Below are 13326 nucleotides of genomic sequence, written 5' to 3' on the forward strand. Positions count from 1 at the left end.
CCTTGTCTCCTAGATGTGAGGTATGCACGCTAACCACTCGGTCGCCGTCTTAATGATTTTAAAGCTGTGATTAATCTGAATTTTTTTTTTATTATTTGACAATTTATGATACAATTAATTCATTTTCTTCACAGACGTGCTGGAGCCTATCCCAGCTGTCTTCGGGCGAGAGGCGGGGTACACCCTGGACTGGTGGCCAGCCAATCACAGGGCACATATAGACAAACAACCATTCACACTCACATTCATACCTATGGATAATTTGGAGTTGGCTAACAAGCTAACATCCAAACTCCACAGGGAGATTCCCAAGCGGAAGAATCGAACCAAGGCCAGCCAATCACAGGGCACATTTAGACAAACAGACTTATGATACAACATCCATGCAAACTATTTTTAGGTGGCAAATCCAGGCACAGACTTTGTATCTGATTAAACAAACAAAATTAAAAAAAACAATTAGACCATCAACAAGCTTTCATGTTTGTTGCGGCATGGAAAGAAAAACACGTAGCATAAGCCACAATTCCTGAAGTGAACCCAGCCAAGCCCTAATGATTAAAAGGAGCCTGCAAGCGAGGCATGCAGACTAGAATGTGATGTAAACATTCCTCTGTGATCTTACGTCGGGCATGTGCATGCATAGACGTTCCGGGGTGGAACACGTCGCCACTAGCTAGGAACAATGTTATTAGCATATCAGTGGGAGGCCTTTTTTTTTTGCATTCCTGACATAAGTATGGCTTTCACGGAGTTGGAGAGTAGACATGGCATTTTTGTCATACTTAAGATGATCTCTAATATGCAAAGTCGCTATGAGAGACGGCCGAGAACAGACACTTCTCCACCGTGTCTCCGAATATGTCACTTCCATGTTCAGGCAATCAAGCACTCGCACAGGATGAGAGAGCAGGATGGAAGGCTCTCACATACGGCGTCGCCATGGCAACCCTACAAAACGGCACACACTCACCATGGCAACAAGGCCGGCCGGGGGAATATTAGCGGGCGTCTGGGCGGCGGGAGCGAGGCACACATGCATGTGTTATTTTGGAAACACGTTTGCTAGCACAGTCTGCTGTTTGAACGCGGGGAGATTCCGCCATCTTTGTATTATCACGCCGTTAATGGCGTTAATTACATGCATCAAGATCACAGCAGGTCATTTTCAACGTTTTAGCAGAGGATAATAGCTGCCGCTTATCCTCACGAGGGGGTGCTGGAGCCTATCCCAGCTGTCTTCAGGCGAGAGGCGGGGTGGCCAGCCAATCACAGGGCAATATAGACAAACAACCATTCACACTCACATTCATACCTATGGACAATTTGGAGTCATGCTAATTAACCTAGCATGTTTTTGGAATGTGGGAGGAAACCAGAGTACCCGGAGAAAACCCACGCATGCACGGGGAGAACATGCAAACTCCACACAGAGATAGCCGACTCGAACTCAGGTCTCGTAGTTGTGTGGCCTGTGCGCTAACCACTCGACCACCGTACAACCAAGTCTGGAAACAATTAACAGCAATAATTAACAGTAAAAAAAAATGTGCATCAGTTCACGTACATTAGTGAAACTCCACACTGAGATGGCCAAGGGTGGCATTGAACTCGGGTCTCCTAGCTGTGAGGTCAGCACACTAACCACTAGATCACCGTGCAGCCCTCCCGTATTTTATCAGAAAAAAAAAAGTTTGTTTCTACCTTTTTCTGTTCTTTAGTAATCAGCAGTGGAACATAGGTAAGTTTCAGGAAAATATCAGTTCCCAACTAAAAAAAGAGAGCATAACTTTCACTTTGAAATTTGAAATCAATTTTTTTTTTGGCTTCTGTGACAACTCTAATATGTAAGCAAATATATCACAACAAAAACAACACAAACAAGGTAACAAGTAGCATCATCCAGTCTGTGCGCTAACCACTCGACCATCGTGCAGAAAATACACACAAAATACAGTTTTGGAGAATTGGAGAAAAAGTATAATATTATGGAATAAAGTCAAAATATTACATATGTCAATATTACAAAATGAAGTCATATTACAAAATTATTTTAAAAAGTACAATTATTGTTATTGTTACTATTTATTGATCTATGCTATCTAACATTAGCATCACATTTAGCAACATCATGCTAGGTAGGACTGTTGGCGAAAATGCTCAAACTGACAGCTGCCACTTGGCAGAGCTGCGGGGTGCATTTCGAGATGTGTAGCGAAGCCTCGGGAAGCGCCCCCCCCCCCCCCCCCCCCCCTACTGCATTATGTCCTGCTACCTCAAAAGCTAAGCAAACAAGCGTGGGAGATGATAGATCCCCCCCCATCGGAACACATTACTCTTAGGTGATTAAAAAGTGACTTCTGCCTACTAGGTGACCTTTAAATCACATGTGATGTCCGGCATTGAGTATTCACACATCCAGCGCTTGTTACCATTAGCGCTTTAATATTAAAAAGGTAATAAAAACGATTAGGCTCGATAACGACACCTCAAGGAGGCATTTCACAAAAGAGGTTGGTCTACTGTGCAGTTTAATTAAAAGACAAAGCGCAAAAGATGCACATTATCATCATCACTTAGCTCAGCTGCTTTATTTTGGTCTGTTATTAAGAGAGACACTAATTGGCTGGCGTTTGTTGGGCATCATCAAAGATGCAAAAGATAGCATTAGCTTTTATTGTAATGATCATAAATCGTTTGTTCTCTATTCCAGTATCAAAACAAAGACGCCATTTGGTATCATCTACCAAACAAACACCATTACTAACCATTGGACGTCATATTGTTGTTGTTGAAGCTCCACGATGGGAGACTATAGCAGGAGCGGGTGGGCGTGGCACACGGGAAGCGCGGCACTTTTGACTAAATGTCGCCATCTAGCGGCGGTACAAGAAATCACACCCTCAGTTCATTAGCTTCACATTGTAATGAAGAATTATTATAAAAGATTTAAAATAACGCTCGGTTTGGTATTAATCTAACAAGATGATTATTATTGTGATTACATGTTTTGTTAATATTGGAAATTCAGTCATTGTAGTTTATTGGATTACAGAAGGGGTGTCTAAACTGCAGACCAGGGGCCATTAAAAATGTATGTAATGACAAAGTTTGTTTCTTTGTTTGTCATTACATTATTTAAAAAAAATTAATTAATTAGATTAATTAAAAATTACATTAATTACAAAAATTACATTAATTTTTACAAATTAATTAATTAGATTAATTAAAAATTAATGTAATGACAAACAAAGTTTTTTTTCTTTGTCATTACATTAAGATTTAATTAATCTAATTAATCTAATTTAATTAATTTGTTGCACAAGATACCACATGGTTGGTATATAGTTTAGATCAGGGGTGGGCAAACTACAGCCCAGGGGCCACATCCGGCCCGCCAAGTGATTAAATACGGCCCGCCTGTTCGTTCCAAAGTATTTCATTGAAACTTAACATACGTACGCTGCACGGCGGTTGAGTGGTTAGCACGCAGACCTCACAGCTAGGAGACCAGGGTTCAATTCCACCTTCAGCCATCTCTGTGTGGAGTTTGCATGTTCTCCCCGTGCATGCATGGGTTTTCTCCGGGTACTCCGGTTTCCTCCCACATTCCAAAAACATGCTAGGTTAATTAGCGACTCCAAATTGTCCATAGGTATGAATGTGAGTGTGAATGGTTGTTTGTCTATATGTGCCCTGTGATTGGCTGGCCACCAGTCCAGGGTGTACACCGCCTCTCGCCCCAAAGACAGCTGGGATAGGCTCCAGCAACCTCCGCGACCCTCGTGAGGAAAAAGCGATAGAAAATAAATACATTTTTTTCTTTCATTTTTCAGTGTGGCCCTTTCTGGAAAGAGTTTGAACACCCCCGTAGTGGACTAAATCATTACAGTTCCCAAACAGCATGTGTGTGTTCCGTAGTCAAAGTGTGCTGAGCAGACTTCAGTCGGCAAGTTGATTTATTTCACACAGCGAAGGATTTGTTCCAGTGTGCCACAAGAGTGAATCCATGCAACATGTCCATCATCACACACGATTAGCTCACTCTGACCACAAATCAAAGTGCTCACGTATTAGCATTCCGCACAAAACTGGTACCCGTCACTAACTACAATACATGACGACGGCCTGTAGTACATCATTATCATTATATAAACACGCTGTACTGTAGTATGCGCTATGCTTAGGCACAGCCGCTGTTGGTATTTATTGCATAATAAATTAAACACTTAAGTTGTTGGGCTTCAGATGCGTTAATATATCTGCAAAGGCAGATTAGGGGACATAAATAAATCTTTTGGAGATTTAGACTCGCTGGCCACAAGATTAGGTACACCACTGGAAGCGCTGAGGCGCTGTGCATAAAAGGCCGTGGGGTCAAAAGTGCGCTACGTTTTCCTTTCCACTTTCTCATGCACTCTAAATCACTTTTTAAAAGTTTTCATTTGCAGTTTATGATCTTATTTTAGCATTTGCGCTATTAGGTAGCGGTGTCACAAAACAACCAAAACAATATAGGTACATTTTGAAATGTTTGTATGTAAAGTTTGAAATATATTGTCATATTACAGTCAATATTTTTTGAGTCCAAATACCACTAATGTTCATACATAATAATAATAATAATAATAATAAATTTCCTTTAATGTCATCTTTCACTCTCTAAAGTTGCAGAACTGCTGTTGTTTTGGTTGACATTTCTCACAGGCAATTCCTACTGTCTGTGAAACATAGGCAGCATTTCTTGAAATGCTGGGTTTTCAACCATATTAAAGAGCAGTATTTTTTTTCTTTCTATGAAAAACTTTTTTGCATTCTATGTTTGCATTTACTTTACCGACAAAATGTCTCGATGTGTTGTCTCGATGTGTGGCCCCAATTCCTGTCTGTCAAACATAGGCAGCATTTCTTGAAACTGTATTAAAGAGCAGCATTTTTTTTCCTTTCTATGAATTTTTTTTTGCATTCTATGTTGTACTTTACGGTATGTACTTTACCGACAAAATGTCTCGATATGTTGTCTCGATGTGTAGCCCCACCCCCCACCCCCGATTGGAAAACTGGGTCAGGTGGACATGTTTGATGCGGGCAAGTTTGTTTTGTTGATACCACTATATTGTCTAAACTGGCTCATTTGTGTTAAGGGGCTCACCTTGCTCATTATTAATATTCCTACACGGGGGAGGGGGGAATATTACAGTCAACATTTTTTGAGTCCAAATACCACTAATGTTCATACATAATAATAATAATAATAATAATAAATTTCCTTTAATGTCATCTTTCACTCTCTAAAGTTGCAGAACTGCTGTTGTTTTGGCTGACTTTTCTCACAGGCAATTCCTACTGTCTGTGAAACATAGGCAGCATTTCTTGAAATGCTGGGTTTTCAACTGTATTAAAGAGCAGCTTTTTTTTCTTTCTATGAAAATTTTTTTTGCATTCTATGTTTGCATTTACTTTACCGACAAAATGTCTCGATGTGTAGTCCCCCCCCCCCACCCCCGATTGGAAAACTGGGTCAAGTGGACATGTTTGATGCCGGGCAAGTTTGTTTTGTTGATAAAACTATATTGTCTAAACTGGCTCATTTGTGTTAAGGGCTCACCTTTCTCATTATTAATATTCCTACACGGGGGTGGGGGGAATATTACAGTCAACATTTTTTGAGTCCAAATACCACTAATGTTCATACATAATAATAATAATAATAAATTTCCTTTAATGTCATCTTTCACTCTCTAAAGTTGCAGAACTGCTGTTGTTTGGTTGACATTTCTCACAGGCAATTCCTACTGTCTGTCAAACATAGGCAGCATTTCTTGAAATGCTGGGTTTTCAACTGTATTAAAGAGCAGCATTTTTTTTCTTTCTATGAAAATTTTTTTTGCATTCTATGTTTGCATTTACTTTACCGACAAAATGTCTCGATGTGTAGTCCCCCCCCCCCACCCCCGATTGGAAAACTGGGTCAAGTGGACATGTTTGATGCCGGGCAAGTTTGTTTTGTTGATAAAACTATATTGTCTAAACTGGCTCATTTGTGTTAAGGGCTCACCTTTCTCATTATTAATATTCCTACAAGGGGGGGGGGGTGTTTGGTATTTGCAACTTTTTCCCTCCTAAATCCTACGACGTTACCTTGTATTGCTTCTCATGCGGCTCAGCTCTTCTGTTGTGTTTGTATGCCGACCGTCTCCGCCTCACACTCAGAGACAAAGCAACTGCAAAACTGTGTGGTCTCACTCTGTTCGCCGTTGTTCCATGACACATATACGTAGGTACCGAACCAATGCACTCTGTGACTCTCCCTGTCTGGAAGCGAAAGACGACAAAAACAGGCACACATGGAAATATACGTATATATCATTTTCATTTATCGTGTGACTAATTTTTTTTTAGTGTTTTTTGTTTATTTTCTGAACAACAAAACTGGTCACATTTTAAATTGGTGACAGCGTCACTATTTAGCATAGGTGTACCTAATGTTGTGAGCGGTCGTTTCGTTTGCACTTTCTGACATGAAACAAACAAATATGAAAGAAGAAGCCAGCGTTAGCATGAAGGTACTAAAAAGGTCATGTGCTTGGTATTTGTAGTTTTTCGATCGTCCTGGACTGTTTAACCTTCCTACGGAGTTAAATACAAGCAAGGGGGGGGGCTTATTAATCCAGTGTGAGATGAATACTGTATATATAAAAATATATGGCGTATCTGTTGTGTGGTGTTTTGCATATATTACCAGGGCGAAAGTAGAAAAGATCAACACATGTGGGTTTTGTGTTGTTGTTGTTGAACGCTACACTATATCTGGCCCCCCCGCCCCCGCCCGTGGTGTCCCACTTTGTGCTCCCAATCCTCTGCGGGTCAGAACTGTTCCGTCTTGAGGCGCAATCGGCAGCACGGTGCCTTGTATTTACCTGTACAGGCAATATTTGCCTTTGCCACCACGTCTCTTCTGCTTTAGTTTGCGTCTACGGATTTCCTGCTCTCACACCAAAGTTCTCTCTCTCTCGCTCGCTCGCTCGCTCTCCGTCTGTCTCTCTCTCTCAGTGTTGCAGGAGGAAATTGGTAGCCATGTTGATGTCGTTGTTTGACGCTCTGAGGGCCTCCAGGGCGTCCATTCTGGAGAAACCCATTTCTACCAGCCTTGCGACCTGTGCACAAGTACAGCACCACCGAGTGACGTATTTGTATTGTGCTTGTATTAACAATTTGTGTGTTCATATTTTTATTACTGTATTTCATGTAATCTGCACACATTGACTTAAAAGAGCTCACGACACCAAAAAAGGTTTGCAAAATAAATCACAAAATGAATGTACTCCATTAATAAATCATATTTGTCATACTGCTGTCATGGGAGTGAAATTGAGTTATTTTCACCCCCCCCAAGCGGGTTTCTCAAACGCCGCCATTTTGTCAGGACTCCACTCCTCGAGTGTATAAAAGGCCGGGCAGAGAAAGGAAGGGTGCTTTTTTTGCAGCTGTGCTGTAATAAGACCCGCTTACTTGTAGGCATACAGGGACTGCAATCATTTTTGTCATACTGCTGTCATGGGAGTGAAATGGAGTGGTTATTTTCACACCCCCCCCCCAAGTGGGGACAGATTCTGACCAATATGAAGACCAGGCAGCCTGTGATTTCATTTAGGTACAGCAGGGTCTCCAAAGTGCAGGTCTTTTGCGGTCAGCGTCATTTTTTTTGTGGTACATTCTAAAAATACAATAAAACGACAAAAAAATTCAGAATAAAAAATAAGTATATTCATAATAAAACTACAAAAAAAATTATGAATAAAAAATAAGTATATTCATAATTTTTTTGTCATTTTATTGTATTTTTAGAATGTACCACGGGCCAAAAAAAAAAACATTTTTGTCATACTGCTGTCATGGGAGTGAAATGGAGTGGTTATTTTCACCCCCCCCAAGTGGGGACAGATTCTGACCAATATGAAGACCAGGTAGCCTGTGATTTCATTTGGGATGTCATTTAGGTACAGCAGGGTCTCCAAAGTGCAGGTCTTTTGCGGCCAGCGTCATTTTTTTTTGTGGTACATTCTAAAAATACAATAAAACGACAAAAAAATTCTGAATAAAAAAAAAGTATATTCATAATAAAACTACAAAAAAATTATGAATAAAAAATAAGTATATTCATAATTTTTTTGTCGTTTTATTGTATTTTTAGAATGTACCACGGGCCAAAAAAAAAAAAAAAACTGACGCTGGCCGCAAAAGACCTGCACTTAGTTACTATTGTGGTTGTAGCTTACAGTGCTCCATTCAAGAAGCCAAATAAGTTCACCAAATTATTAGGAACAGTTGTGCACACAAACTACAACCGCAGTAAAATATATCGTTCCGCAAAAGACATCGCTGCCACGCACCTGTTCCTCTGCAACAGAGTTGTCCAGTGGCGGCGCCTGAGCGGAGGGGTGCGTCTGAGCCTGTGGGCCGGGCTGCGCGGGGGCCCGGTTCTGTGCTCTTTGCCTCAGCGTGGGAAACAATCTGGTCCACTGTAGCAACCCGGCCTCCGGAAGAACAGAATTATCCCCGTACGTTTGCAATGTGTGACGATGTGTGCGTTGGTGCTTATTCTACCTGTGGCGTTTGTCTGGCGTTCAGGTGGGCCTCGTTGAACTGGGCCAGCAGCAGCTGTTGATCCAGTTGGTCCATCCGCTGTTGTCTCTGGATGTCCAGGGTGGCGCCCATCCCGAGAGGAGCCTCGCCGGTTGGTTGTGAGCCTTGGAGGCAAAAGAATCACGTCATATCTTTTACTGAAGATTTGGTCATGTGATGCGGCACGGCGGATGAGTGTTTAGCGCGCAGACCTCACAGCTAGGAGACCAGAGTTCAATTCCACCCTCGGCCATCTCTGTGTGGAGTTTGTATGTTTTACCCGTGCATGCGTGGGTTTTTTCCGGGTACTCCGGTTTCCTCCCTAACATGCTAGGTTAATTGGCTAGGTGACAGTAAACACAAAACATCAATGAGACATTAGCTTACATGAAATTACCTTAACACTGCATGAAGTCATGAAGATGACAGAGTGAAGAAGTGTTCTCCTCCCATTTCGTGTGGAAGTGGTCAGTTTTTGGCTTCATAAGTTTCTAGGCTAGGTGGTTAACTCGCTAGCTAGCAGCCATTTCGAGTTCCTGCTGAATATGAGCTGCACAATGAATAACAGGGGTGCAAAGGTGATTATAGGGGTGTTATTTTATGTCGACCGGGCTCTAATAAAGTAAAAAAAAATGATTTAGTAAGTCATAAACAGGGGCGGCACGGTGGTCTAGGGGTTAGCGCGCAGACCTCACAGCTAGGAGACCAGAGTTCAATTCCACCCTCGGCCATCTCTGTGTGGAGTTTGCATGTTCTCCCCGTGCATGCGTGGGTTTTCTCCGGGTACTCCGGTTTCCTCCCACATTCCAAAAACATGCTAGGTTAATTAGTGACTCCAAATTGTCCATAGGTATGAATGTGAGTGTGAATGGTTGTTTGTCTATATGTGCCCTGTGATTGGCTGGCGACCAGTCCAGGGTGTACCCCGCCTCCCGCCCGAAGACAGCTGGGATAGGCTCCAGCACCCCCCGCGACCCTCGTGAGGAAAAAGCGGTAGAAAATGAATGAAAGAATGAATGAATGGTCATGTGATTTGAACTCACTGGAAAAGATGGGCTCCAGGATGTAACGTGCGACGAAACAGAACCAAGCGGGCACAAAGAGAATCTTCCGCACCCAGAGAATGTTGCCGTGGTACAAACCACCTGAGATCTGATAAATGCACGGATTAGCGATAAAAAAACACTATTAACTCTCGGGCAATGATTAAACCAGCACGGTCATGTGACTCACCAGTCCGCTGAGCGCCAGTAGCCACATGAAAGGGCTGGATGTCAACAGCTACGACATGGAGGAAGACACTTAAGCATACAAGTAGTGGGAGAAAGCGAGATAAATAAAAGCGGACTACCTGCAGCCCGACTATGTAGACCAGAGTCTTGTTGGTGATGCTGATGTGGCCCAGCACCTGGGTGACGGGCACCTTAGGGATGGACCAGTAAAAAGGCACAAAGAGGGAGAAGACCGGGGCCAGCCTGTGGACGTCAGAGACTACTAGCATTTGCTTTTTTTTTTTTTTTTTAAATCGATATGAATTACAAGACCTCGGTAAGGCGACTCACAGTCCTGCAGGAAGCTCCTCCACCTCGTAGTCAAAGAGAAAGTAGACAGCCTGAGCCAATAGGAGGTCCAGTAGTGCAGAGAGACACCAAGTACCCAACATGAAAGACTGGCAGGACAACAAGGAGGTATAATCAGTCAATCATAGTCATTAAACACTCATAACCACAACAAAAAAAGCATATTATTAGTTTAAAAATACCCTTTTTTCCTGTATTCATGTATTTGGACTATTTGTGGTTTTGTTTATCATAAGGAAACTTTAGAAAATAATTTTAATTTGAATTTATTCCAATGTATATAGTTGATGTTTGCTAAATACAAGGATGAACCAGTCATGATGTGCTATATATATCACTATATTGACACTTACTATGGTACCCATTATGTCATTGGATGCTCATATCACCTTGTAATTCGGTACGTGACAAAAAATTAAAAATAAAATAAAATAAAATAAAACCAAAAAAAAAAATTAAATTATGAAAGCAGGAAGTGAACAAATGTAAGTTACTGATTATAAAAGTACCAGATAGAGGGGTAGGATTTAATAAGCTTTGCTTCTTCCTACTCCTTTTGGACATGTGGAACTGTGAACTGATTATGTGATGCATTCAATTGTAATCTGATGCATGTTCAAATGAAATTAAACCATTACCATATATTATTTCTTATTAAACTAATTATGTTATTATCATTATTCTTTTTAATCTCACAATACTATGTTATTCTCCTAAAATTAAGACTTTTTGCTTGTAATATTATGACTTTATTCTCCAAATTTTAACTTAATACTCCAAAAATTACTTATACTTATTTTTATTTATAATTTTTTTGTTTTTTTGGCGTTTTATCGTATTTTTAGAATGTACCACGGGACAATAAAAAAAAATGAAATACCCCAAAAAATTACTTATAACATACTTATTTTTAGGCGTTTTATTGTATTTTTAGAATGTACTACGGGACAATAAAAAAAAAATATTGACGCTGGCCGCAAAAGACCTGCACTTTGGAGACCCTGCTGTACCTAAATGACATCCCAAATGAAATCACTGGCTGCCTGGTCTTCATATTGGTAAGAATCTGTCCCCACGGTTCCCCCCCCCCGCCCGGGTCTGTACAATCTGATGCCCAACACTCCCTCAAACGTTCGTCTTCTTCGACTTCAAATAGTCTTCAATTACCAGAAAGAAACAGTCTGAAATGTCAGAAACTAGCCCTCATTTTTCCTCGCGTTGCTATGCCTCCTCGGCTGGAAGGGACTGCCAAAAGGGTTCCCGTGTGTGACATCACAGCCAAAATGGCGGCGTTTGAGAAACCCACTTGGGGGGAGGGAGTGTGAAAATAACCACTCCATTTTCACTCCCCCATGACAGCAGTATGAAAAAAATGATTTATTAATTGAGTACATTCATTTTATGATTAATTTTGAAAACCTTTTTTGGTGTCATGAGCTCTTTTAAGTCACTCACAATGTACGCGGATCACATGAAAGACAGTAATGTAGAATTCCTCCCCATGAGGACTCTAAGTGGGTTTCGAATAGAGGATAAGGGAACCTTAAAGAACCAAATTATAGAATGAGAACCAGATTGTTTATTCCTGACAACAATACCTAATACAGACGTCCGGGCTTCTCTGCGGTCCCTGTATGCCTACAAGTAAGCGGGTCTTATTACAGCACAGCTGCAAAAAAGAACCCTTCCTTTCTCTGCCCGGCCTTTTATACACTCAAGGCTGGAGTCCTGACAAAATGGCGGCGTTTGAGAAACCCGCTTGGGGGGGCAGTATGACACATATGATTTATTAATCGAGTACATTCATTTTGTGATTTATTTTGCAAACCTTTTTTGGTGTCATGAGCTCTTTTAAGTCGCAGATTACATGAAATACAGTAATAAAAATATTAACATTGAGTACTCCTACCCAATGATAAGTGAACGGCGTGTTCAGTGTTCAGTATACGGCGCGGTGTACAAAAGTACAAACCATTCGCTACTTACAGCAAACTTCCTGGAGCCAAACCTCCTCTCAAAGATCCTGAAATTGTAGATGAGCAAGCCGCTGCAGAAGGAGTCTTTCACGTCGAGACACACCAGCCGGCCACACAACAACCTCCACACCTACAACGTGACGGGTTAAGAACCAAAATATGAGACACAATCACATCTGTAGTGGGTTCAAACGCATTCTCCAGCGACACATTTAAACATTTTAAATATTAGTTGTCATCAAAAATGAGAGTGTAAAAAAAGCTATATGCTTAAGGAGGACCTGGCATGTCTAGAAGATTTTATGTCCAGAATTTACTAATTGTCCAATCAGATTGCACTGATGTCATTGCTATACCAATCCCAGCCACTAGAGGTCATCTTTGAACCGTACTACAGCACTTTAAACGGGGAATCACATGCTTAAAACTAACCGGCTTTGTAGCAATCAATTAATTTACTTTTATTTACTTTATTTACTATATCAGCTCTGCTAGACAAGTATGCATTCACACATTTGAGAGTACAGAAATGAATTGGAAGCGTTTATATACTTGTTGCTGCTGACTGACAGCCTGAAGGTTGTACTCGAACATGTGTTGGTACTGTGGAAGGAGGCTGAGCATCACCGTCAGCCCACTAAGCACCAGCAGGAGGCCCTTAGACAGAGGCGCCTTGTCTGCAAACACAAATCATAACGGCATAGATACATACAAAGCAGAAGAACAACCAGGAAGTTCTAACCAAATGTATGAATCTGTCTTCTGAAGCAAAACATCACCATTTCACATGTGTACTGTCGATATTTCCCACAATTACGCCGTAGCTAGCTTAACACATGTGATAAAATATAAGATGTAGGTTGTTAATTAACTAAAATCATATTTACTTCACTACCCGCTGCCTCCTATAAATGAATGACAAGCGACGCTAATCTACTTAGCTAAGCTAACGTGTAGCCATTGACAGAAGCAAGTCTATCAAACCGGAAATACTCACACAAACCCCGGGAACCAGTGGTGGTAAACATGGCGTCGAGTGGCTTTATAACACAAGGGATTGACTTGTAAAACTAAAAACAAAACAGCCAAATGAAGTTCTCCAAGCGATGCATGTTGGGACGAGTAGTGAAGAACAGGAAGTGAAG

The 13326-nt window shown here is 41.2% G+C and overlaps 1 protein-coding gene across 1 annotated transcript; it reads right to left on the reverse strand.

The window, feature by feature from the left end:
* Positions 1-3941: 3941 nt before the first annotated feature.
* ubac2 (UBA domain containing 2) lies at positions 3942-13326 on the reverse strand. The gene is made up of 10 exons (XM_058059151.1): positions 13179-13326; positions 12734-12858; positions 12192-12311; positions 10188-10294; positions 9977-10100; positions 9859-9906; positions 9669-9777; positions 8608-8750; positions 8394-8537; positions 3942-7157 (listed from the first exon to the last, which is right to left on the reverse strand). The coding sequence occupies exons 1-10, from the start codon at positions 13207-13209 to the stop codon at positions 7050-7052; spliced, it is 1059 nt and encodes a 352-aa protein (XP_057915134.1). The 5' UTR covers positions 13210-13326; the 3' UTR covers positions 3942-7049.

This window comes from Doryrhamphus excisus, chromosome 20 (assembly GCF_030265055.1).
Source record: "Doryrhamphus excisus isolate RoL2022-K1 chromosome 20, RoL_Dexc_1.0, whole genome shotgun sequence".
Lineage (NCBI taxonomy): Eukaryota > Metazoa > Chordata > Actinopteri > Syngnathiformes > Syngnathidae > Doryrhamphus > Doryrhamphus excisus.